The sequence below is a fragment of the Staurois parvus genome, unplaced genomic scaffold (assembly GCF_062004578.1).
Source record: "Staurois parvus isolate SC_StPar_1 unplaced genomic scaffold, SC_StPar_1.0 ptg001288l, whole genome shotgun sequence".
In the NCBI taxonomy this organism is placed as follows: Eukaryota; Metazoa; Chordata; class Amphibia; order Anura; family Ranidae; genus Staurois; species Staurois parvus.
The window spans coordinates 291,503-316,434 of record NW_028319084.1 but is presented as its reverse complement, the minus strand read 5'-3'; the positions used below and the strand labels follow the sequence as shown (position 1 = coordinate 316,434).

The 24,932-nt window shown below is 48.5% G+C and overlaps 1 protein-coding gene across 2 annotated transcripts in view; it reads right to left on the bottom strand.

Moving 5' to 3' along the window:
* ZNF318 (zinc finger protein 318) overlaps positions 1 to 24,491 on the bottom strand; it is a 37,381-nt gene extending 12,890 nt beyond the window's left edge. For both annotated transcript variants that reach the window (XR_016308142.1, XM_089660918.1), the window contains exons 1-4: positions 24,133 to 24,491; positions 23,863 to 23,936; positions 14,795 to 14,909; positions 5,004 to 6,548 (exon numbers count right to left, since the gene is read on the bottom strand). Coding sequence is in view for 1 of the 2 variants with exons in the window: in XM_089660918.1 (XP_089517044.1) it covers positions 5,004 to 6,548; positions 14,795 to 14,909; positions 23,863 to 23,936; positions 24,133 to 24,462 (2,064 nt within the window). In the remaining variant the exon portion in view is untranslated. The remainder of the gene's footprint in view (positions 1 to 5,003; positions 6,549 to 14,794; positions 14,910 to 23,862; positions 23,937 to 24,132) is intronic.
* Positions 24,492 to 24,932: the final 441 nt, after the last annotated feature.

The window sequence follows — 24,932 nt, the reverse complement described above, 5'->3', positions numbered from 1 at the left end:
CTGAGGTCCTCTATGGCCAAGTTGGTGTGAAACGCGTTAGTGGTGCGTGGCCTGCAAGGAACCAGGTTGCAGCTGCTTTTTACAGTTTTGTAGTTTAGGATGTTCTTTGGTGTATGGCGTCCCATTTCCTTTTGTTATAAACAGGGAGCTGGGCCTTATACTGAGCCGCAACATAAGTCTATGCAGTACAGAGACTTGAGTGAAGTGTCATTTTGTAGTATTTCAATAAAAAAAAAAAAAAATTGTAAACAGTGCAAAGTGTTTTGGTGTGCGTGTTGGTGTGATGGGAGTCTTTAATACCATTCAGTCATGGAGTACTGTGAGGCCAGCATGCGTGATAACAAGCAGCCCCCCACTTCCCCCCCACAGGGGGTGTGTAAACGTTAGGAAGCGTCGTTCTGCCTGGAACAGGACCGCCAGCACTGGAGTGAGCAGGAAGCTGGGGACAGCACTGGAGAACGGCAAGAGTAGGTAGAAATTGGATTTTTTTTACGTCTACAGTTCTTTGTCGGTGGTCACATACAATGTTGATTCTGCTGGCAATGCTGTTCTCTATCTCAGGAACACAAATAAAAGACAACTAGAGTTCAGATGCTGTTAGGGTGGCTCAAAGCTCCTCTTGCTAGAAGAAGTGTATCGCTGGAACCTGTAGTTCATTCAGGACCAAATACAATTTAGAGAGAACTCTGGGCAAAATGATTTTACTTTCATTCTCTTATTTTGCTAAAAATATTCAAAAATGTAAATTCAACTAAAATGTACAACCTCAATCAGCCTTCAAGCCTGTGAAAGTCGTACCACGGAAGGTGCCACAACAGTCACCATGGCTCATGGCAATGGGGGTAATACCTAGCTCTCTACAAAATAAAGTGTTGATAAACTTATTTCAAAAATAATACATTGTAGCATCACTTACATGTTTTTAGAAACACTGACTGCTTTCCTTCTCAGGGTTATCCATTCAGAAAAAGAATAGAATCTCTTGCAAAATACACTTGTCTTGTGGGGGCCCACTGAATGGCCACGCTGCCTTGCGGGGGCCCACTGAATGGCCACGCTGCCTTGCGGGGGCCCACTGAATGGCCACGCTGCCTTGCGGGGGCCCACTGAATGGCCACGCTGCCTTGCGGGGGCCCACTGAATGGCCACGCTGCCTTGCGGGGGCCCACGGAATGGCCACGCTGCCTTGCGGGGGCCCACGGAATGGCCACGCTGCCTTGCGGGGGCTCACGGAATGGCCACGCTGCCTTGCGGGGGCCCACGGAATGGCCACGCTGCCTTGCGGGGGCCCACGGAATGGCCACGCTGCCTTGCGGGGGCCCACGGAATGGCCACGCTGCCTTGCGGGGGCCCACGGAATGGCCACGCTGCCTTGCGGGGGCCCACGGAATGGCCACGCTGCCTTGCGGGGGCCCACGGAATGGCCACGCTGCCTTGCGGGGGCCCACGGAATGGCCACGCTGCCTTGCGGGGGCCCACGGAATGGCCACGCTGCCTTGCGGGGGCCCACGGAATGGCCACGCTGCCTTGCGGGGGCCCACGGAATGGCCACGCTGCCTTGCGGGGGCCCACGGAATGGCTACGCTGCCTTGCGGGGGCCCACGGAATGGCTACGCTGCCTTGCGGGGGCAGCGTACGCATGGCTATGCTGCCACCGTAGCCATTCTGTGGGCTGCCTTGCGGGGGCCCACAGAATGGCTACGCTGCCTTGCGGGGGCCCACAGAATGGCTACGCTGCCTTGCGGGGGCCCACAGAATGGCTACGCTGCCTTGCGGGGGCCCACAGAATGGCTACGCTGCCTTGCGGGGACCCACAGAATGGCTACGCTGCCTTGCGGGGGCCCACAGAATGGCTACGCTGCCTTGCGGGGGCCCACAGAATGGCTACGCTGCCTTGCGGGGGCCCACAGAATGGCTACGCTGCCTTGCGGGGGCCCACAGAATGGCTACGCTGCCTTGCGGGGGCCCACAGAATGGCTACGCTGCCTTGCGGGGGCCCACAGAATGGCTACGCTGCCTTGCGGGGGCCCACAGAATGGCTACGCTGCCTTGCGGGGGCCCACAGAATGGCTACGCTGCCTTGCGGGGGCCCACAGAACGGCTAAGCTGCCTTGTGGGGGCCCACAGAATGGCTACGCTGCCTTGTGGGGGCCCATAGAATGGCTAGGCTGCCTTGTGGGGGCCCATAGAATGGCTAAGCTGCCTTGTGGAGCATCCATAGAACAGCTACAAGGCCTTGAAAGGTCTGCCAGCCGACTACAACCACACAAACATGCTCTGGGCACAGACTGCCTGCTCAGATGGCTTCTCCACCCACCAGACCTTAGAAGGACAGCATCCGGAAAAGGCTGGCAAATTTAGAAAAAAAAAATTACATAACTTGAAATAAAATATTGACATTTCAAAGTATGGAAGATATATATTTTTTTTCAATTTTAAGTTATATCATTTCTTTTGTAATTAATTTCCCAGGTTTATTCTGCTATTGCTGTCAGTTCAAGGACTGCTGGATGGAGAAGCCATCTAGTTACTGGGCAGACGAACTGTGCCTGAGCATGTTCAATAAAGCATACTCTGTAAAAAAAAAAAAAAAAAAAACCAAGGGGATTATGGGACATGTAGTCCTTATGTCAGGAGGTCAAGTGGTAAATCAGTGTGCCCTCTCTGAGCGGACGTTCGGGGAAATGCTGGGAGAGGGAAACAACAGCAGGCAAGTTTCAAAAAGATACAAAAACAATTTGAAAACATTTGAAAAAAAAAAAAGAAAAGAAATATGCAGTTAGAAAACTCGATGAAGGGGTTTAAGGGGTAACTCCTTTTTTGTGGGGGAAAAAATTTGCAAATTGAAAAAAATATATATATATATTATAGCGCACACAATTGTGACTCAAGCCATATGGTAACTGAATGTTAAATATGACCTTTCCTTTCCTGCAGATTTTTGGCAAAATGCAATCCAATATGGTTACCTGGAGGCATTCTGTACACAGATGGTGTACAGGACACCCCGCAGATGTGTCATTTCCTGCTTGTGTGATTGGCTTACTGATTTTCCCAGAAGTCTGCACTAAGATACAAATTCGATTTTAAGCATCCCCTGCAACAAAAAAAATGGCATTTTCCGTGAGACACTCCCAAAGGGAAATCACGTCTAAAAGGATGCAGACCCTGCCACTTTCCTCATGAGAACCCTGCAGGTGCAGCAACTGATAATTACAAATCCACTCCCATACAGATTCAGCTATTTCTTCAGAATAACAAAAGGTAGGAATCTGCAAAAAAGGTGTGTTGAAATCCCTGCAATGTACATAGATCACGCAGGAGGAGAATAATTTTTTCCTCAACAAAAAAGCGGAGTTACCCTTTAAGACCTCATTCACACTTTCAAATGGGGCCATTAGCATTTACATGCTGGGGACCCAGAAGGGGTTCCCATGGATCAGCTGCGGTAGGCAGCCCCAAAGTGCGGTTGACGTCTCCCGTAGCTAATCATGGCTGCTCGCATGTATTCGCTCCATGAACAATTACACGTGAACAGCCATGATTAGCTGCGGGAGCTGTAAGCCTCCTATCACTTGTAATGGGGCTGTCGCCATTTGCTGGGACCTCGATAAAAGCCACATTAACAAGTGTGAATGGGACCCAAATACAGGTACTTATTCAGTTTTAACCAACACAAATAATTGTTTGAATTTACTCTAATACATCTGATTAATTCTTATAATTTAGTTATTGAAAAAAAAAAAAAAAAAAGACAGCTTGAACTGAAAAATGTGCGTAATTAAAAAAAAAAAAACACAGAACAAAACAAAAACAAACAAAACACAAGTAAAGACCCTGCTGTCAGAGGTACAGACCCTGCTGTCAGAGGTACAGACCCTGCTGTCAGAGGTAAAGACCCTGCTGTCAGAGGTACAGACCCTGCTGTCAGAGGTACAGACCCTGCTGTCAGAGGTACAGACCCTGCTGTCAGAGGTACAGACCCTGCTGTCAGAGGTAAAGACCCTGCTGTCAGAGGTAAAGACCCTGCTGTCAGAGGTAAAGACCCTGCTGTCAGAGGTAAAGATCCTGCTGTCAGAGGTAAAGACCCTGCTGTCAGAGGTACAGACCCTGCTGTCAGAGGTACAGACCCTGCTGTCAGAGGTACAGACCCTGCTGTCAGAGGTACAGACCCTGCTGTCAGAGGTACAGACCCTGCTGTCAGAGGTACAGACCCTGCTGTCAGAGGTAAAGACCGATGCTTGAATGGGAATTGTGCAGGAGGCCACCCCGAGCTCCACAGACAGGTATGTGACATCCACCCTTCTACATAGTAAAATGTAACTATAGCTTTGTTGCATTCTTATATCTATTATTTGAACCAAATAATATGACAAACTAGTATATTTATACATAATGTAATGTTCTAATACTCATGCCCTAATCTGGAAAGATTACAGTAGAAAGTATTCATATGTTACATTCCTTATAATCAGAATTCCAATGGTATCATAGTCTAGCTCTCCTGTCTTTAACTGGATTGATAAATAACATCTTGATTGTATCTTTTAACCACTTCCAACCTTAGGCCATTTATAAACGGCCTTAGGTTGAAGTGGTTATACCAAGATCATGGTTGCTGCTACTTCCTGTTGTCAGAGGTTAAAGACCCTGCTGTCAGAGGTTAAAGACCCTGCTGTCAGAGGTTAAAGACCCTGCTGTCAGGGGTTAAAGACCCTGCTGTCAGAGGTTAAAGACCCTGCTGTCAGAGGTTAAAGACCCTGCTGTCAGAGGTTAAAGACCCTGCTGTCAGAGGTTAAAGACCCTGCTGTCAGAATACGTTTCAGCAGGGAGGTGAGTCCTATGGAGGAATCATTTCGATTTTTTTTTTCATTCAGCCCGCCGGCTGATAAAAAGGAATCTATGGCCAGCTTCAAAGAACATCAAGAAACAATGGTAAAGAAGATCTCTACGTTTTTCCCCGACTCATACCAGATATGGCAGAGTCTCTGGTATAGACTTACTTTCAGCTTCTCGGCTTCTTTGTTTCTACGTTCAGCTTCGTGTTTGGCCAGCAGCCCTGTTTTCGTTTCATTCTTTGCAGTGGTGACCTCGGTAAGATCTGCGTTTGTTTCAATGACGCGTAGGTTACTGCGGGGGTTGTGAGTTGTAGGAGGGGTAGTTAAATGAGCGGAAGGTATTGGAGGTGGTATATGAGTTGGAGGAGGAGGAGGCTGGTGAACGGGCGGTGGTGGGGGATACATTGTCCAGTTGGATGTTGGGTATGTCACATAAGGTGAATACGGGTTATATGTGGGAGGTGGAACTGCAAAGTTGGGTACCATTGGGGAGGGGTTGTATGGAGAATAAAGAGGAACCTGGGAGGGGCTTATAGGAGGAGGGGTCAGCTCTGGGACAGGAGCAACTGGGAGTGGCTGAACTGCAATGGGGGGTGACTGAACGGTGGTAATTGCCTGGACAGTGCTGATCGCCTGGACCGAGCTAACACTGGATGTTTGCACAGTACTAATTGGTTGCCCTATTGTCTCCATTTTGGATGTGGGCTGGCTCTGCTCTTTGGCAGCTGTCTTTGGTGTTACAGGCGGTGTCTTCTCTTTGATGGTAGTTCCCGACTGCTGGGCAACTGGTGAAAGCTTTCCGGTCACAGGTGGCTTTGCAGGTCTCTCGGTTTTTGCTGTTATTTTCGGCACAACCTTCTCTTTCTGTTCTGCTTTCACCGCGAGTTCAGGTTTGGCGATGGTGTTCTGGGCTTTCTCCGATGGGGTCTGCGATGTTCTTGGTATCGCTTTCTTTCCATGAAGCCGCTCTTGAGTCCTCACAGCAAGTTTCCCGATCTCCGCCACACCAATGTCTAGTCCAATAGTCTTTAGGAGATCATGGATCTTAGCATACTCCTTCTCATCAGGAGTATTCTTGGGAACGTTTGCGGGTGGCGTTTGCTTGGGTGGAGGTTGCATGGGAAGTGTTTGCATGGGAGGCGCTTGCATAGGGGGCTCTTTGCTAGGCTCCGGAGGCTTATCATCCTCGTCTCCATAGAGAAATCTCTCCTCCTCTTCAATTTCCGAGAGGCACCTCATCTGCTCCTTCTTCTGCTTAGGGAAAGTTAATGGAGCAGTTGCCGATTTCATCTCTGGTTTCACCTGATCATGCAATGACAAAAAGCCATCTCCTCTTAGAGCTGAACTTTTAATGACTTCACTGGTGTTCAGAAAAGAAGTCGGAGAACCAAAAGGAATGCCAGGAGACTCGTTTCTATTCAGCAAATCCAAAAAATTGCCCGCAGATGAAGCAGGGGGCCTGTTTAGGGGGTAATTTGCTATGAGAGTAGGCCCAGGGTTTAGAGGGGCTTTGCTGGTGAGCTCCTCCTTTGTGCTCAGACTTCTCCCCCCTGCTGCTGCAGAAGGGGAAATCCCAGTTAAAAGTGGAGAGCCGGACCTTTGAATTATTGAAGGAGAGACTGGACTGACATTCATGTCTCCTGAGAGCACACTGCCAACAGTGGTCAGGAGAGATGATGAAGACTTTCCAAGACTTGAATAGCTGTCAACCTGTTTAGAGGATTACAGGGAAAAACTATAAATGTTAGCTAATCAGACATTATTAGATTTCTAAACACAACTTTATAGACAATAATAAAATGAACACATTCAAACTAAACAGCTCAGACTTCTCTACCAGTTTTATTTTATATAAGTGAAGTAATAACACTAAAAACTAATGTGTAAATAAAGTCTCAATGTTTTCCTGGAAGGCTAGAATCAACTTTATTGTTCCTACACATCAGAGACAACCCCACTCCATACCAACAACTCCCGGACCCAGCATTCGCTGTATCCGCTCTCCCCGGACCCAGCATTCGCTGTATCCGCACTCCCCGGACCCAGCATTCGCTGTATCCGCTCTCCCCGGACCCAGCATTCGCTGTATCCGCTCTCCCCGGACCCCGCATTCGCTGTATCCGCTCTCCCCGGACCCCGCATTCGCTGTATCCGCTCTCCCCGGACCCCGCATTCGCTGTATCCGCTCTCCCCGGACCCCGCATTCGCTGTATCCGCTCTCCCCGGACCCCGCATTCGCTGTATCCGCTCTCCCCGGACCCCGCATTCGCTGTATCCGCTCTCCCCCCGGACCCCGCATTCGCTGTATCCGCTCTCCCCCCGGACCCCGCATTCGCTGTATCCGCTCTCCCCCCGGACCCCGCATTCGCTGTATCCGCTCTCCCCCCGGACCCCGCATTCGCTGTATCCGCTCTCCCCGGACCCCGCATTCGCTGTATCCGCTCTCCCCGGACCCCGCATTCGCTGTATCCGCTCTCCCCGGACCCCGCATTCGCTGTATCCGCTCTCCCCGGACCCCGCATTCGCTGTATCCGCTCTCCCCGGACCCCGCATTCGCTGTATCCGCTCTCCCCGGACCCCGCATTCGCTGTATCCGCTCTCCCCGGACCCCGCATTCGCTGTATCCGCTCTCCCCGGACCCCGCATTCGCTGTATCCGCTCTCCCCGGACCCCGCATTCGCTGTATCCGCTCTCCCCGGACCCCGCATTCGCTGTATCCGCTCTCCCCGGACCCCGCATTCGCTGTATCCGCTCTCCCCGGACCCCGCATTCGCTGTATCCGCTCTCCCCGGACCCCGCATTCCCTATATCCGCTCTCCCCGGACCCCGCATTCACTATATCCGCTCTCCCAGGACCCCGCATTCACTATATCCGTTCTCCCCGGACCCCGCATTCACTATATCCGCTCTCCCCGGACCCCGCATTCACTATATCCGCTCTCCTCGGACCCCGCATTCACTATATCCGCTCTCCCCGGACCCCGCATTCACTATATCCGCTCTCCCCGGACCCCGCATTCACTATATCCGCTCTCCCCGGACCCTGCATTCACTATATCTGGTCTCCCCAGACCCTGCATTCACTATATCCGCTCTCCCCGGACCCTGCATTCACTATCCCTTTTCTCATCCACAGTATAGAGCAGTCTTGTGACTTCTATCAGTGTCCAGCAGAGCACTGGTTAATCTTATAGGAGGAATTTTCATTCTCCTCTGACTGTCCTATGAACAGGTTTTTTACACAATGCAGAGGATTAACCCCTTAGGTTCCACAGTGAGTATAACAAGCATGCTTTACTGCATCTACAGACTGATCTTACTGTTGTGGGTTTAGTAACACTTTAAAGTGATTGTAAAGGTTCATTTTTTATTATTTTTTTTTATTTGATTTTTTTTTTAACAAACAAGTCATACATACCTGCTCTGTGCAATGGTTTTGCATAGAGCAGATCTGAAGCTCTTCTTCTGGGGTCCCCTGCTGGAGGTCTCGGCTACTTCTCCCTTCTGAGTGCCCCCACAGCAAGCCGCTTGCTATGTGGACACTGGTGCCAGCTCAATCCTAAACCAGACTGTGTGCGTCTATTGACACACACAGCGCAGCTCAGCCCTGCCTCCTGCTCACAGGATTCAATTGATAACAGCAGGAGACAATGGCTACTGCTGCTGCCGAGCCTCCTATGAGAAAAGGGGAGAAAAGAGCAGCATTGTTGTAGACGGGCACAGCGCTGGATCAGGAGAGGGCTCAGGTACGTATTTAAGGAGGGGTCTGCGGGGAGCTGACATTGAAAGGTTTTTTTTTTTACCTTAATGTAATTTCTTTATTGAACACATCCTTTAAACATTCACAATGCTAGAGAAAAAACTAAAGCCAGACATACACGGGTCCAATTTCGAAAATCTTTTGTAATAATTTTCATTCGAATTTCGCACCATTAGTGGGACACAGAAATGGCCGATTTTCATGTGACCATCGAATCGGAGCGATCGAGAATGTTGGAAATTTTTTGAAAAATGAACAAATTTCGAATCAATGATGAAAGAATCGTGCAAAAATATAAAGCTGTGACCTGGAAAGAAAAGAAAATTCTTGGCCACAATTCTTTTCTTGGCAAAAATTATTTTCTGTAGCAACATGAGGAGAAATTGAAGGCTTGGTTGATTGAATTTCGAAACAATGGTGGCGCCATTGCATTACAAAACGCATGCAATTTCCGATTTTCTAAATAAATTAGTTTGGAATTCGACCCATGTATGACCTGCATAAGTGAATACATACACTAATTACTTCAACAAAAAGCTAACTGGAGTTAGTAGTTTGCACACCTGGAGTCCAATTAATGACATTAGTTTGGAGATGTGGCTTAGGTTAGGTTCACATCTATGCAGGTTGCATTTGAGCTGTTTCTGCACTTGCGTTTTTGCTGTGTTTTGCAGGGGGCTCGCAGTCTCCGCTCTAATTCATCCCAAAGGTGTTCTATGGGGTTGAGGTCAGGACTCTGTGCAGGACAGTCAAGTTCCTCCACCCCAAACTGGCTCCTCCATGTCTTTATGGACCTTGCTTTGTGCACTGGTGTGCAGTCATGTTGGAACAGGAAGGGGCCATCCCTAAACTCTTCCCACAAAGTTGGGAGCATGAAATTGTCCAAAATGTCTTAGTATGTTGACATCTTAAGAGTTCCCTTCACTGGAACTAGGGGGCCAAGCCCAACCCCTGAAAATCAACCCCACAACATAATCCCCCTCCACCAAACTTTACACTTGGCACAATGCCGTCAGGCAAGTATCGTTCTCCTGACCACCGCCAAACCCAGACATGTCCATCAGATTGCCAGACAGAGAAGTGTGATTGGTCACTCCAGAGAACATGTCTCCACTGCTCTAGAGTCCGGTGGCGGCGTGCTTTACACCATGGCATCCGACGCTTTGCATTGCACTTGGTGATGTAAGGCTTGGATGCAGCTGCTCGGCCATGGAAACCCATTCCATGAAGCTCTCTACGCACGGTTGTGTTAATCTGAAGGCCACACCACGTTTGGAGGTCTTTAGCTATTGACTCTACAGACAGTTGGTGACTTCTGCACACTGTGCGCTTCAGCATGCGCTGACCCCGCTCTGTCATGTGACGTGGCCTACCACTTGGTGGCTGAGTTGCTGTTGTTCCCAGTTGTTTCCACTTTGTTATAATCCCACTAACAGTTGAGCGTGGATTATTTAGTAGCCAGGAAATGTCACGGATGGACTTATTGCACAGGTGGCCACCTATCACGGGACCACGCTTGGAGTCACTGAGCTCCTGAGAGCGACCCATTCTTTCACCAATGTTTGTAGAAGCAGTCTGCATGCGTAGGGGCTTGATTGTATACACCTGTGGCCATGGAGGGGATCGGAACACCTAAATCCAAAAGATTTGGAGGGCTGGCCAAATAGTTTTGCGTGTGTGTGCGTGTGCGTATACATATACACACACACACACACACACACACACACACTATTGCCAAACGTATTGGGCCAGCCCTACAAATCATTAGATTCAGGTGTTCCAATCACCTCCATGGACACAGGTGTATAAAATCAAGCCCCTAGGCATGCAGACGGCTTCTACAAACATTGGTGAAAGAATGGTTTGCTCTCAGGAGCTCAGTGACTCCAAGCGTGGTCCCGTGATAGGTGGCCACCTGGGCAATAAGTCCATCCAATAAGACCTCCAAACTTGGTGTGGCCTTCAGGTTAGCACCACAACAGTGCATAGAGGACTTCATGGAATGGGTTTCCATGGTCGAGCAGCTTCATCCAAGCCTTACATCACCAAGTGCAATGCATCGGATGCCGTGGTGTACAGCACGCCGCCACTGGACTCCAGAGCGGAGGAGCCATGTTCTCTGGAGTGACCAATCGCACTTCTCTGTCTGGCAATCCGATGGACGTGTCTGGGTTTGGCGGTTGCCTGGAGAACGGTACTTGCCTGACGGCATTGTGCCAAGAGCAAAGTTTGGTGGAGAGGGGATTATGGTGGTTTTCAGGGGTTAGGCTTTGCCCCCTAGTTCCAGTGAATGGAACTCTGAAGGCGTCAGACATTTTGGACAATTTCATGCTCCCAACTTTTTGGGAACAGTATGGGGATGGCCCCTTCCTGTTCCAACATGACTGTACACCAGTGCACAAAGCAAGGTCCATAAAGACATGGAGGAGACAGTTTGGGATGGAGGAACTTGACTGGCCTGCACAGAGTCCTGACCTCAACCCCATAGAACACCATTGGGATGAATTAGAGCGGAAACTGCGAGCCAGGCCTTCTCGTCCGACATCAGTGCCTGACCTGACAAAGGATCTTATGGAAGAATGGTCAAACATTCCCATAAAAACATTCCAAAACCTTGTGAACGGCCTTCCCAGAAGAGTTGAAGCTGTTATAGCTGCAAAGGGCGGGGCCAACTCAATATCGAACCCTACGGACTAAAACTAGGATGCCAACAAAGTTCACCTGCGTGGAAAGGCAGGCGTCCCAGTACTTTTGGCAATATAATGTGCCTGCATAATATTATTTTAGTTTTTTTCAGGTATTTACCAAAACATATTCAAGCTATAGTTATATAATGGATATGGGCTGGAAGTGCACACTCCCAGGTTTAATTTGAGGGTATGTACATCCAAATTGAAGGAAGGGTTTAGTAGTTACAGCTCTTAAGAGTAGCCATCCCCCCTTTTTCAAGGGACCAAAAGTAATTGGACAATTGAATCAAAAGCTGTTTCATGGCCAGGTGTGGGTTACTCCGTTATTTCTTCATCAATTAAGCAAGTAAAAGGTCTGGAGTTGATTCTAAGTGCGGAATTTGCATTTGGAATCTATTGCTGTGAACCTACATCATGAGTTCAAAGAAGCTGACCATGCAATTGAAACAGGCCATTGTAAGGCTTCCAAACCTAAACAAATCCATCAGAGAGATCGCAGCAACATTAGGAGTGGCCAAATCAACAGTTTGATACATTCTGAGGAAAGAAGAACACACTGGTGAGCTCAACATAAAAAGGCATGGATGTCCATGGAAGACAACAGTGGTGGATGATCGCAGGATCCTCTCTATGGTAAAGAAAAACCCATTCACAACACCCAGACAAGTGAAGGACACTCTCCACTAGGTGGGCGTATCATTGTCAGTCTACAATCAAGAGAAGACTTAAGGAGAGCAAATACAGAGAGTTCACCACAAGGTGCAAACCATTCATAAGCCTGAAGAATAGAAAAGCCAGATTAGACTTTTCCAAAAAACAACTAAAAAGCCAGACCAGTTCTAGAAAAGCATTCTTTGGACGGCTGAAACTAAGATGAATCTGTACCAGAATGACGGGAAGAAAAAAGTGTGGAGAAGGCTTGAAACAGCTCATGACCCAAAGCACACAACGTAAAACATGGTGAAGGCAGTGTGATGGCATGGGCATGCATGGCTTCCAATGGCACTGGGTCACTGGTGTTTATTGATGATGTGACAGAAGCAGCCGGATGAATTCTGCCGTGTTTACAGATATACTGTCAGCCCAGATTGAGCCAAATGCAGCAAAGTTGATTGGGCGGCGCTTCACAGTACAGATGGACAATGATCCAAAACACACTGCAAAAGCAACCCAGGAACATTTGAAGAAAAAGAAGTGGAATATTCTGCAATGGCCAAGTCAATCACCTGATCTCCACCCAACTGAGCATGCATTTCACTTGCTGAAGGCAAAACTAAAAGGCAGAAAGATCCACAAAGAACAACCGAAAACAGCTGCAGTTACAGCCTGGCAAAGCATCAGAAAGGAGGAAACCCAGTCTTTGGTCATGTCCATGGGTTCCAGACTTCAGGCAAAGCATCAGAAAAGGAGGAAACCCAGTCTTTGGTAATGTCCATGGGTTCCAGACTTCAGGCAAAGCATCAGAAAGAAGGAAACCCAGTCTTTGGTAATGTCCATGGGTTCCAACCTTCAGGCAGTCATTGCCAGTAAAGGATTCTAAACAAAATATTAAAATGAACATTTTATTTATGATTATATTCATTTGTTCAATTACTTTTGGTTCCATGAAACCGGGGGGATGGCTACTCTTTAAGAGCTATAATTCCTAAACCCTTCCTCCAATTTGGATGTACATACCCTCAAATTCAACCTGAGAGTGTGTACTTTCCATTATAGAACTATAGCTTGAATATGTTTTGGTAAATACCTGAAAAAAACTAAAATTGTGCCTGTGTCCAGATATATATGGACCTAATTGTACATGTATATATACATAGACACAATGGATATAAAAAGTCTACACACCCCTGTTAAAATATCAGGTATCTGTGATGTAAAAAATGAGATCAAGATAAATAATTTCAGAACTTTTTCCACCTTTAATGTGACCTATAAACTGTACAACTCAGCTGAACAACAAACTGAAATCTTTTAGGTGGAGTGAAGTAAAAATAAAAAACTAAAATAATATGATTGCATAAGTGTGCACACCCTTACACTAATCCTTTGTTGAAGCCCCTTTTGATGTGATTCCAGCACTCAGTCTTTTTGGGGAGGAGTCTATCAGCATGGCACATCTTGACTTGGCAATATTTCCCCGCTCTTCCTTGCAAAAACACTCCAAATCTGTCAGATTGCGAGGGCATCTCCTGTGCACAGCCCTCTTCAGATCATCCCACAGATTTTTGATCAGATTCAGGTCTGGGCTCTGGCTGGGCCATTCCAAAACCTTCATCCTCTTCTGGTGAAGCCATTCCTTTGTTGATTTGGATGTATGCTTTGGGTCGTTGTCATGCTGAAAGATTATGTTCCTCTTCATGTTCTGCTTTCTAGTAGATGCCTGAATTTTGTGCCAATATTGACTGGTATTTGGAACTGTTCATGGATTCCCTCTACCTTGACTAAGGCCCCAGTTCCAGCTGAAGAACAACCCCAAAGCATGATGCTGCCACCACCACCATGCTTCACTGTGGGTATGGTGTTCTTTTGGTGATGTGCAGTGATGCTTTTGCGCCAAACATATCTTTCGGAATTATGGCCAAAAAGTTCAGCTTTGTTTTTGGGAGACATCAGATGTGTTTTTGCAAAATTTAGCCGGGCTTGGATATTTTTCTTCGTAGGAAAAGGCTTCCGTCTTGCCACTCTACCCCATAGCCCAGACATAGGAAGAATACGGGAGATTGTTGTCACATGGACCACACAGCCAGTATTTGCCAGATATTCCTGCAGCTCCTTTCATGTTGCTGTAGGCCTCTTGGCAGCCTCCCAGACCAGTTTTCTTCTCGTATTTTCATCAATTTTGGAGGGACGTCCAGTTCTTGGTGATGTCACTGTTGCGCCATATTTTCTCCACTTGATGATTTCACCATGTTCCATGGTATATCTAATGTCTTGGAAATTCTTTTGTACCCTTCTCCTGACTGATACCTTTTAACAAAGAGATCCCTCTGATGCTTTGGAAGCTCTCTGCGGACCATGGCTTTTGCTGTAGGATGCGACTAAGAAAATGTCAGGAAAGACCTACTAGAACAGCTGAACTTTATTTGGGGTTAATCAGAGGAACTTTAAATGATGGCAGGTGTGTACTGACTCGTATTTAACATGATTTTGAATATGATTGTTTAATTCTTAACACAGTTACATCCCCAGTTATAAGAAGGTGTGCACACTTATGCAACCGCAACCATATTATGTTAGTTTTTTATGTTTACATCCCCCCCTAAAATATTTTAGTTTGTTTTTCAATTGAGTTTTACAGTTTATAGGTCACATTAAAGGTGGAAAAAGTTCTGAAATGATTTATCTGTGTCTCATTTTTTTACATCACAAAAACCTGACACTTTAACAGGGGTGTGTAGACTTTTTATATACACTGTATGTGTGTGTCTGTGTGTATAAATAAATAAATTATATATATATATATATATATATATACTCCTTTACATATAGAAAACAGGTCTGCTTACCTGAGGAGCCTTGTCCTGGCTGGTGGTTTCCACATCAGGGCGCTTCTTTAAAATGGACTTTTTGGGCATGGGCAGAGGCTCCTCTGTACGGCGCGGGCTAGAGCGCCCGCGAGACCTAAAACACCAAGGAGTAATGGTCACATCTGTCCATAACCAACCTCAAGTTATGTCTAGTGCACATTCTATTGGTACAAACTCACAGGAAACACCCCCCCCTTCAGGGCGGGGCCAATTCTGCCAAATCAGAGTAAAATTCAGATTTTCTGCGAGCACAAAGAACCATTTCTGGATAGAATAGAGAAAAACCTGGGCTTACAGAGATGCCCACACCCTTAGAAGGACCCCTCGCTACAAGAACTCGATCATGTGACTGCTTCCTGCACAGAAGGGTACATCCCACAAGGGGAGGAGCAATGCCTCCTTAGGGGTGTAGTTATATGCTGAATCCTCCAGTGAGGGACTTGGGAATGGTTTCTCTTCAATTGCTGTTCTTACACACTCTTTACATTTACTGGCAGAGATTCTGGGCTGTTTTATTACATTAAAAAAGGATATATTGGTGTAAACACAAAATTGTGTCCAAGAGCAAAAAGTCCTACACAAGGCCATACATAAAGCTCCACTAAATAGTTTATACAATAAAAGGCCCTTTGCAGGGCCATGGCTCATCAATTGATTTTTGTTGCTATGGAGCATTTTTTTTTAAATACTTATTTTTTTATATTTATCTGGTTATTGTACCTAGTCTCCAGGTTTTACCCCCCTTTCATGACCAGACCATTTTATTGCTATTCAGCACTGCGTTATACTAACTGGAAATTACGTGGTCGTGCAACACTGTACCCAAACTAAATTTCTACAATTCTTTTTCACACAAATAAAGCTTTCTTTTGGTGGCATTTAATCATCACTGTTTATTTTGGTTTTTTTTTATTATATAAAAAAAACTTTTTTTTGGAAAAAAAAAAAAGTTTTTCTTAGTTTCTGTTTGAAAAGTTTGCTAATATATAATTTATTTAGGCCAAAATGTATTTTACCATGTTTTGGTAAGAAAAGCCCAAATCAGTGTATAATATTTAGTCTGTGTGAAAGGTAAAGAGAAAGAAAAGTTTACAAACTATGCTATGGTATATTTGAAAAAATAATCAATTCTAATGAACTGACGGCCGATCTCATTTCTTGAGGCTCTAAGATTCCAGGACAGTACAAATACCCCTCCCCCAAATGACCCCTTTTTGGAAAGAACACAGTCTGCAGTATTTTTCAAGAGGCATTGTGAGTTTTTTGAGGTTGTAATTTTTGGGAAAATGAAAAAAATTCATTTTTTTTTTTTTACACATACGGTCACCAGCAGAGTACTGGTGTGGCAGTGATCCGGGATACTGACTAGGGATAGTATGTAAAAAAAAAAAAAAAGGAAGTCATTTGTTATTCAACATTTTTACACATTTCTCTTCTACTATTTTTTTTTTCAAATTTTCATCAAAGTAGTTCAGTGTTGCCTTACTGACACTATTACTCTCTAGGGCAGGGGTCCTCAAACTACGGCCCACATGCGGCTCGCCAAGGACATTTATCCGGCCCGCTGGGTAGGGGCGTATCTGCCGCGCGGCAAGGGACCAGGGGCGTATTTGCCTAGGGCGGCACTTTTCAGGGGGGCGGCACGGCGGCAGTGCCGCCCCCCCTTTTCCTACGGAAGGGACACTTCCGTGGGAAAGATACAGGGGCAGGGCAACCATGGCTGAGGGATCGGCTGCAGAGGAGAGCGGAGTGGTGGGCGGATCCCCGGAGTGAGCTCGGAGCGTGTGAGGGGCGGGGCCCGCTGTCAGTGTGCCCGTATCCAGGTGAAGGCCAGAAGGAGGAAGCAGAAGAGGACGAGGTCAGGGGGGCGGAGCCGGCCCACTCCTTTGCAGCCGCCGCCGGAAATTGAGGGGGGAAGGGACACAGGCACTCGTCCTGGAATGATCCTGACACCATCTGGAGGAGCCGCTGCTGGACAGGTAAGTGCTTGGAGGACTGGTGCTCCCTCGGTCCTGTCTCACTGTCCCGATACACTGCCCCCCACCTGTTCTACTTCCCTCCCCCGTCCCACTGCCCCCCATCCATCACACTGCCCCCACGTCACCCTGCCCCATACCTGTTCCACTTCCCCCTCCTGTCCCCCACATTGTCCCACTACCACTCATCTGTCCCCACCTGTCCCTCTGTGCTCCTCCTGTCCTTCTGCCCGATCCTGTCCCTCTGTGCTCTCCCTGTACATCTGCCCCTCACCTGTCCCTCTGTGCTCCTCCTGTCCATCTGCCCCTCACCTGTCCCTCTGTGCTCTCCCTGTCCATCTGCCCCTCACCTGTCCCTCTGCATTCCTCCTGTCCAGCTGCCCCGATCCTGTCCCATGTCCCATCACGCTGCCCCTCACCTATTCTTCTGCGCTCCTCCTGTCCCTCTGTGCTCCTTCTCCTCCCCGCCTCCTCTCTGTCTATCTCCCCCTCCTCTCTCTCTTTACATTGTACACAGATCTGACCCAACAAGGTGTCCTGCATTTACCGTATATTTTGCTCCATAAGACACACTGGGGGAGAAATGTCTGTGTGTCTTATGGAGCGGCCGGCCCAGTATTCCCGCCGCCGTTGTATGTCCGAAATCTCTGGTCATCCCCTGTACCGTGTCCGCAGTCTCTGGTCATCCCCTGTACCGTGTCCGCAGTCTCTGGTCATCCCCTGTACCGTGTCCGCAGTCTCTGGTCATCCCCTGTACCGTGTCCGCAGTCTCTGGTCATCCTTTGTACCGTGTCCGCAGTCTCTGGTCATCTCCTGTACCGTGTCCGCAGTCTCTGGTCATCTCCTGTACCGTGTCCGCAGTCTCTGGTCATCTCCTGTACCGTGTCCGCAGTCTCTGGTCATCTCCTGTACCGTATCCGCAGTCTCTGGTCATCTCCTGTACCGTGTCCGCAGTCTCTGGTCATCTCCTGTACCGTGTCCGCAGTCTCTGGTCATCCCCTGTACCGTGTCCGCAGTCTCTGGTCATCCCCTGTACCGTGTCCGCAGTCTCTGGTCATCTCCTGGACTATGTCCGCAGTCTCTGGTCATCTCCTGTACCGTATCCGCAGTCTCTGGTCATCTCCTGTACCGTGTCCGCAGTCTCTGGTCATCTCCTGTACCGTGTCCGCAGTCTCTGGTCATCTCCTGTACTGTGTCCGCAGTCTCTGGTCATCTCCTGTATTATGTCCGCAGTCTCTGGTCATCTCCTGTACTATGTCCGCATTTGTTCATAGTTTTTTTTTTAAACTATAGTGCGGCCCTCCAACGGTCTGAGGGACAGTGAACTGGCCCCGTTTAAAAAGTTTGAGGACCCCTGCTCTAGGGGGTGATCATGGATTTTTGTTTTCTTTTTTCACAATGTGACTGCTGTTACGATAAGCAATTGTTTGATCTGTCAAGAATGGTGTGACTGGAGTGACTTTGGGTGGGGGGGCCAATGGAACGCAGCTCACTTTGGAGGGGTGGGGAGACCCCTGTCTCAGCTCCCCATATCCCTCCTATGTGTAAGTCACCCTGTGCCTGTTAGGGTACAGGGTGAAATGTCCCGATATTGTGTAGACATGCATAGGTGGGGTGTGGGGGTTGCTCATAGTTTACTGCCATGTGGTGCATCCCATTGTTCTACTGTGTGTCTTGCTTGGGAGCATATTATTATGGGATATATATGTGTTTGTGTATTGGCTTGGTGGGGTGTGTCTGCCGGTATGTGTCTCTGGTTGCTAGATTTGGTTTGCCCCACCCATATGCAGTCCATATGCAGGGAGATGGGTTGTTCCCTTGAATGTATATATCTTGTGTCTGTGTTAAAATAAAGCAGTCTATCTCCTGAGTTATTTCAAGACTGGTCTCCTCTAGTCTTGTGTGGTCAGCGGTGGTGTCCGTGGATCTGTGTCCGGACAGGGAAGCTGGAATCTAACGGAAATACCCTAGAGTCGAGGTCCGGTTCAGTTACAAATGGGTTACATTCATGACAGTTGGGCTTATTGTTGACATAATGTGGCTGTCTACAACGAAGAATCACATAGTGTCGGGTGCTGTGATTTACCCAAGTACCATGTGATAGCTGTGAGCCAATCACAGCATCACTCTACAGGAATCACTGCTGTTATGAAATTCATTCCTAGCATCTTTGTTGACATTGTGATGATGTGATCGCACGGCGATTGAGCGGCAGGGAACTGGGAGCCGTAATCCGCTGTGCCCACACAGGAGGGGCGTGCAAGGAAACATACATTTACATTGCTGAGCCTGGCCGTGCCTCCCATCCACATTAAAGTACTGGGCCAGCTTGGCACAGTATGCAAATCTCTTACCTAATTAGCCTCTCTGGAAGCTGTAAATCACTATAGAAGGAGAACTACTATAGTGAAGGGTGTTGTGCCAAGCGACTGCCCTTCTGCATAAGCAACCACAGAATGTGGCTTGCTCCTGGGATGGTGTAATGGAACCGACCCCAGACTGCACTTGGGGACTACCGCTTCCCTGTCCAAACACCGACAACAGGCACCACCACTGACCATACAAGACTAGACGACACCAGTCGAAGTAAACCAGGAGGTAGACTACTTTATTTTAACACAGATACAAGACATACACACCCAGGGGGCAGTCCCTCCTCCCTGCATAATGACACAGGGCGGGGGATTCTACATTTAGTAACAAGAGACACACCAACAGACAGTTCCATGAGGAGGGAGGGCTGCTGGAGACACCCCCCACCAAGCCAATACCCATAAACACATACATCCCATAATAGTATGCTCCCAAGTAAGACACACAATAGAACAATGGGATGCAACCATATGGCATTAAACAATCAACAACCCCCCACCCCAATATTAGGACATTCCACCCTGTACCCCTAACAGGCACAGGGTGACTTACACATAAGAGGGATATGGGGAGCGGAGACAGGGGTCTCCCCACCTCTCCAAAGAGAGCCGGGTTCCATGAGCCCCCCCACCCAAAGTGACACCTGTCACAGATGGTATATATTTTGCATCCTCCAGCGATTATATATTTTGCTTGGCACAATGTAAGTATGCAAATCTCTTACCTAATCAGCCTACCTGGAAGCTGTAAATCACTGCAGAAGCCCAAGCCCTATGCCAAGCGGCTGCACTTCTGCGTAAATAACCACAAGAAATCGCTTACTCGGCTTGGAAGCCGTTCAAACAATGCCTTGTGTTCTTCTTTATGAATGCAAAGCATTCTCTGATTAGATGAGATGATGATGTTACGATCTCCACCTCATCCAATCAGAAAACACTTTGCATTTACTGGGAAAAAAATGGAAGGCATCCTGTGAATGGCGGCTGTGTCAAGCAAGCGCCCCCTTCTTCAATGTAGTAGCTTGGGTTTCAGAAGCAATTTACAGTTTTCGGAGAGGCCGATTAGGAAAGATTTGCATACTTGCATTGTGCCTAGCAAAATATATCATCCCTGGAGTTGTAAGTTGCAAAATAAAAGGTGTGTCCAGAACATAATGAGAATGAACTTCCTACGCTTGAGAAGGGCTCTGTGAAGGGAGAAGCTGGACAGTCACTTGGGGTGGGGTGCCAGCAGGGGCGTATTTACCACAAGGCAAACAAGGCATTTGCCTAGAGCAGCATTTTTTCAAGGGGGCAGCGCTGCCCCCCAGAAGAAAGAACACATGCCGCATGGAGACCAAGTGGGGTTCGAGAAAGGCTGCGAGCAGCTTGACGGCGTATGCAGAACCCGATTCTTGTTCCCAGGGATGTCCAGAGCTGTGAAGGTGAGTGTCTGTGACTTTCCGTTCTCGCTCTTGTCGGGGGGTTGCGGCGGGTGTATGGTGGAGGCAGTGGTAGTGGAAGGCTCTCTCATCGGCCCAGGAGGAGGGAGGTGGTGTTGGGTGGTGTCAGGTTCTCCCCTTTGGGGGGTGGGTTGCTGGTTGGTGTTATGCTCTCTTCGCACTTGGAGGGGAGGGTGTTGGTTGGTGTCAGGCTCTCTCCTTTGGTGGGTTGTTGGTTAATGTTATGCTCTCTCCGCGCTTGTGGGGGATTGTTGGTTGGCATCAGGCTCTCTCCTTTGGGGGGGTTGTTGGTCAGTGTTATGCTCTCTCTGCGCTTGGGGGGAGGTTGTTGGTTGATGTCAGGCTCTCTCCTTTGGGGGGTTGAGCTCTCTCCTTCGGGGGGTTGTTGGTCAGTGTTATGCTCTCTCCACGCTTGGGGGGGTTGTTGGTTGGTGTCAGGCTCTCTCCTTTGGGGGGTTGTTGGTCAGTGTTATGCTCTCTCCGCGCTTGGGGGGAGGTTGTTGGTCGGTGTCAGGCTCTCATCTTCGGGGGGTTGTTGGACAGTGTTATGCTCTCTCCGCGCTTGGGGGGAGGTTGTTGGTCGGTGTCAGGCTCTCATCTTCGGGGGGTTGTTGGACAGTGTTAAGCTCTCTCAGCGCTTGGGGGGGTTGTTAATTGGTGTCAGGCTCTCTCCTTTGGGGGGTTGTTGGACAGTGTTATGCTCTCTCAGCGCTTGGGGGGGTTGTTAATTGGTGTCAGGCTCTCTCCTTCGGGGGGTTGTTGGTCAGTGTTATGCTCTCTCCACGGTGGGGGGTGCTGGTTGGTATCAGGCTCTCTCCGCAGGGGAGGTTGGGATGGCCGATCTTTTTGTTGCCTAGGGCAGCACAAAACCTAAATACACCACTGGGTGCCAGGTATACATCAGAACACCGATCAGTTGCATTTCAGCCCTGTCAGAGTTGAGTCGACACATTTTTGTGACAACCGGTTCAAGTGCCTCATATTGAGAAAAATGCAAGAGGGTTTGGAACAGTGGCTCGCGATAGAAATTTGTGTGAAATTGAACATATGTGAATCAGAAACTGTGGAAAGAGGAAAGCTTATGGAGAAGCTTCGCTATTATCTGCACAAGTGTACCGAGGGCACAAGGCCTGCCAGGATGGATGAGAAGGTGTTGAAGACTAACGAGGACCAGGGCACCCCTCTTCACCAAAAACGGAACGTGGATGCAGCACGCATGTGCAATTCATATCGCCCGACACTCGGGACATGTAGTTCTGGGCGTCGGGCAGGTAGGTATTTTTTGCCTTTAGCCCTGCTGAGGGCAAGCAGCAGGGCTCACCTTTCAGGTGGAAGCATTCGGGCGGCAGCGCTGACGCCCGATTGTTTCCACACAGCCTACAGTGTCAGCCTCTCCCCCCTGCCTGCTATGTCCTGAACTCCACTTGCCCGTCTGTGGGCCCGGGACTGATTCAGTGGGTGCCACGGGATGTAGTATAGAGGAGGGAGGAGAGTGGACACATCCACTCCCCTCCCCTTCTTGTCCTGACCCGGAAGTGATGTAACGTCGCATCTGGGTCCCCGTTGACAGATTCCCGGTCATTGAGGCCGGGAAAGAATGTAATGCGGTGTGATGTGCACTGCATTACATTCAGTGACGCACAGGGGAGACATCTGAGGTCTTTTAGACCCCGGACGTCTCCAAAAAAGAGAACCTGTCACCACAAAATCATCACATAGGAGACTTTTTATCACCTACGTGATAAAAAAAAAAAAAAAAGGAAAAAATATATATTTTTTTTTTAAATGAAAGTTAAACCCAAGCATTTAACCCCTGCAAAATTTTTCAAGCCACCCCCTCCCCGCCCCCACATACGTATGCATGCAAACATAAAAACATGCTGGGGCGCCTACACATGAAAACGTTGATTGCGATACACCTTATCACCACGCACCCCAGAATGAGAGCGATAATTCTAGCACCATACCTCCTCCATAACAGTAAACTGATGACCTATAAGGGGCTTTAACCGCCTCCTGCCCGCCATATAAGGTAATGACGGGCACAAGGTGGTTCTCTCGGACACAGCGGATCACCGATCAACGGAAAGAGCAGAAGATGTTGGCTCGGTCATGTGATCAGCTGTGTCCAATCACAGCTGATCGCATGTAAATAGGGAAATGCCGGTTACTGGCATTTCTCTCCTTATGAGCTGTCACGCTGACAGAGGAGAGCCGGTAATCAGCTTTACTCAGAGGGGACATCTACACTGATCATCAGTGTGCCCTGATGATCTGTGTAGCCCCAGCAGTGCCACCTGTCAGTGTCCATCAATGCCACCTATCAGTGCCACATATCAGTGCCTACCAGTGCACATCAATGCCACATATCAGTGCCCATCTGAGCTGCCTTTCAGTGCCACCTATCAATGCCAGTCAGTGCTGCCAATCAGTGCCATATATGAGTTCTGCCTTTCAGTACCCATCAGTGATGTCTGTCAATGCCCATCAGTGCCACCTACCAGTGCCTCCTCATTAGTGCCACCTATCAGTGTCTATCAGAGCAGCTTATCAATACCTCATTGCAGCCTCAAAAGCGCACATCAGTGAAGGAGAAAAATCACTTATTTACAAAATTTTATAACAAAAACTAAGAAAAAAAAGTGGGTTTTTTTTCAAAATTTTTTGGTTTGTTTAGCAAAAAATATCAGGTGGTATTTAATCAGAGGTGATTAAATACCACCAAAATAAAGCTCTGTCTCAAAAAAAGTGATAAAAATTTCATATGGGTGCAGTGTTGCATGACCGCGCAATTGTCATTCAAAGTGTGATAGCGCTGAAAGCTGAAAATTGGCCTGGGCAGGAAGGGGGTAAAAGTGCCCTGTAGGCGAGGGGTTAAAAGCGTCACCTATAGATAATATAGAGGACTGACGTTTGTCGCCATTTCACGAGCGTGCACAACTTTAAGGTTTGACATGTTGGATATCTATTTACTCGATGCAACCTCGTCTTTTATATTTTACAAAAACATTGGATAATCTGTTGATTTTTGTGCCCTAAAATTAACATAAGTGTATTTTTTACAAAAATGTCGCTTTTCCTAGACCTTTGTGATAATATCATGTGACATAAAAAATTGGAACTACCGCTATTTTATTCTCTAGGGGCGCCCTGCTGGCACGCTCCGCGCGGGGGGGGGGGGGGGAGCTGAGCCCTCTCTAGAATTATAGGGCTGGCTGCATTTGGGAGGAGCTATGACGTGTGGGTGGAGCCAGTACCTGTCCCTGTTTCGGCGGTCCGGGGAGCGGGACCCTCGCGGTGACCGGTCCCGGTAGCTGGGTGAGTAGCGTCGCTGCGGAGGAAAAGAAGATGATTACTGGAGTATAGAGAGTAACTGGACAACACATGGCGGCAGAGGGAGAGTCATGCGACCTCTGTGGGAGGAGCATGCAATACTAAGGGGAGGAGTCACTGACAGAGCTGCACACAAATCAGGTTTGGACAGAAATGGGCGGGGTTTCATGGCTATGCATGGGCGGGGTTCTCACCTGGTCACGCCCCTCGTATGAATAGCCCTCCCCTGGGCGCTTGGAGTAGGGCGAGATGGAAAGGCGCTTACGGGGCCGGGATTTTGAGCGGTTTCTAGATTTGGATCGGCGGGAGGTGCTGGGCCTGGACCGGGATCTGTCCCGTGATCGGGATCGCCGTCTGGCAGGAGATCGGCCTCTCCTAGACGGAGAGTGCTGCCTATCGGGGGAGCGGCCCCGGGACCAGGATCGGCGGGCCCGGCCATTGTGAGGGGGAGAGTCGGGGGATTTCCGATACAAGTCTTTGGGGGAGTCCGGGGAAAAGCCGCGCCGCATCGGCGTCCGGTACATGATGGCGGCGTCCCTTCTCCCTGACTAACTGAGCGCTAGTCACCTGACCGACGTTACGTGTGCGCGCAATAACAGAAGCGTCGCCGGTTGCCATCTTGGTTCACCTACGTACAGCCCAGTGTGTATTCCGCCGCCATCTTGAAACACCCTTCCTTTAAAACAGTCTGTGGTCATCTTGGTATACCCTTCCTATAAAACAGTTATTCTGCCACCATCTCGGTACACCCTTGCTGTAAGCGGAGGTATTTTGCCACCATCTTGCTGCGCCTTTCCTGTGAAACGTCTGTGGCCATCTTGGTACGCCCTGTGAAAGGTATTTTTGTCGCCATCTTGGTACACCTTTCATGTGAACCAGGTATTCTGTGGCCATCTTGGTACACACTTCCTGTGAAACGGGATATTCTGCTGCCATCTTGGTACACTCTTCCTGTAAAACAGGTGTTTCACCACCATCTTGGTACACCCTTCCT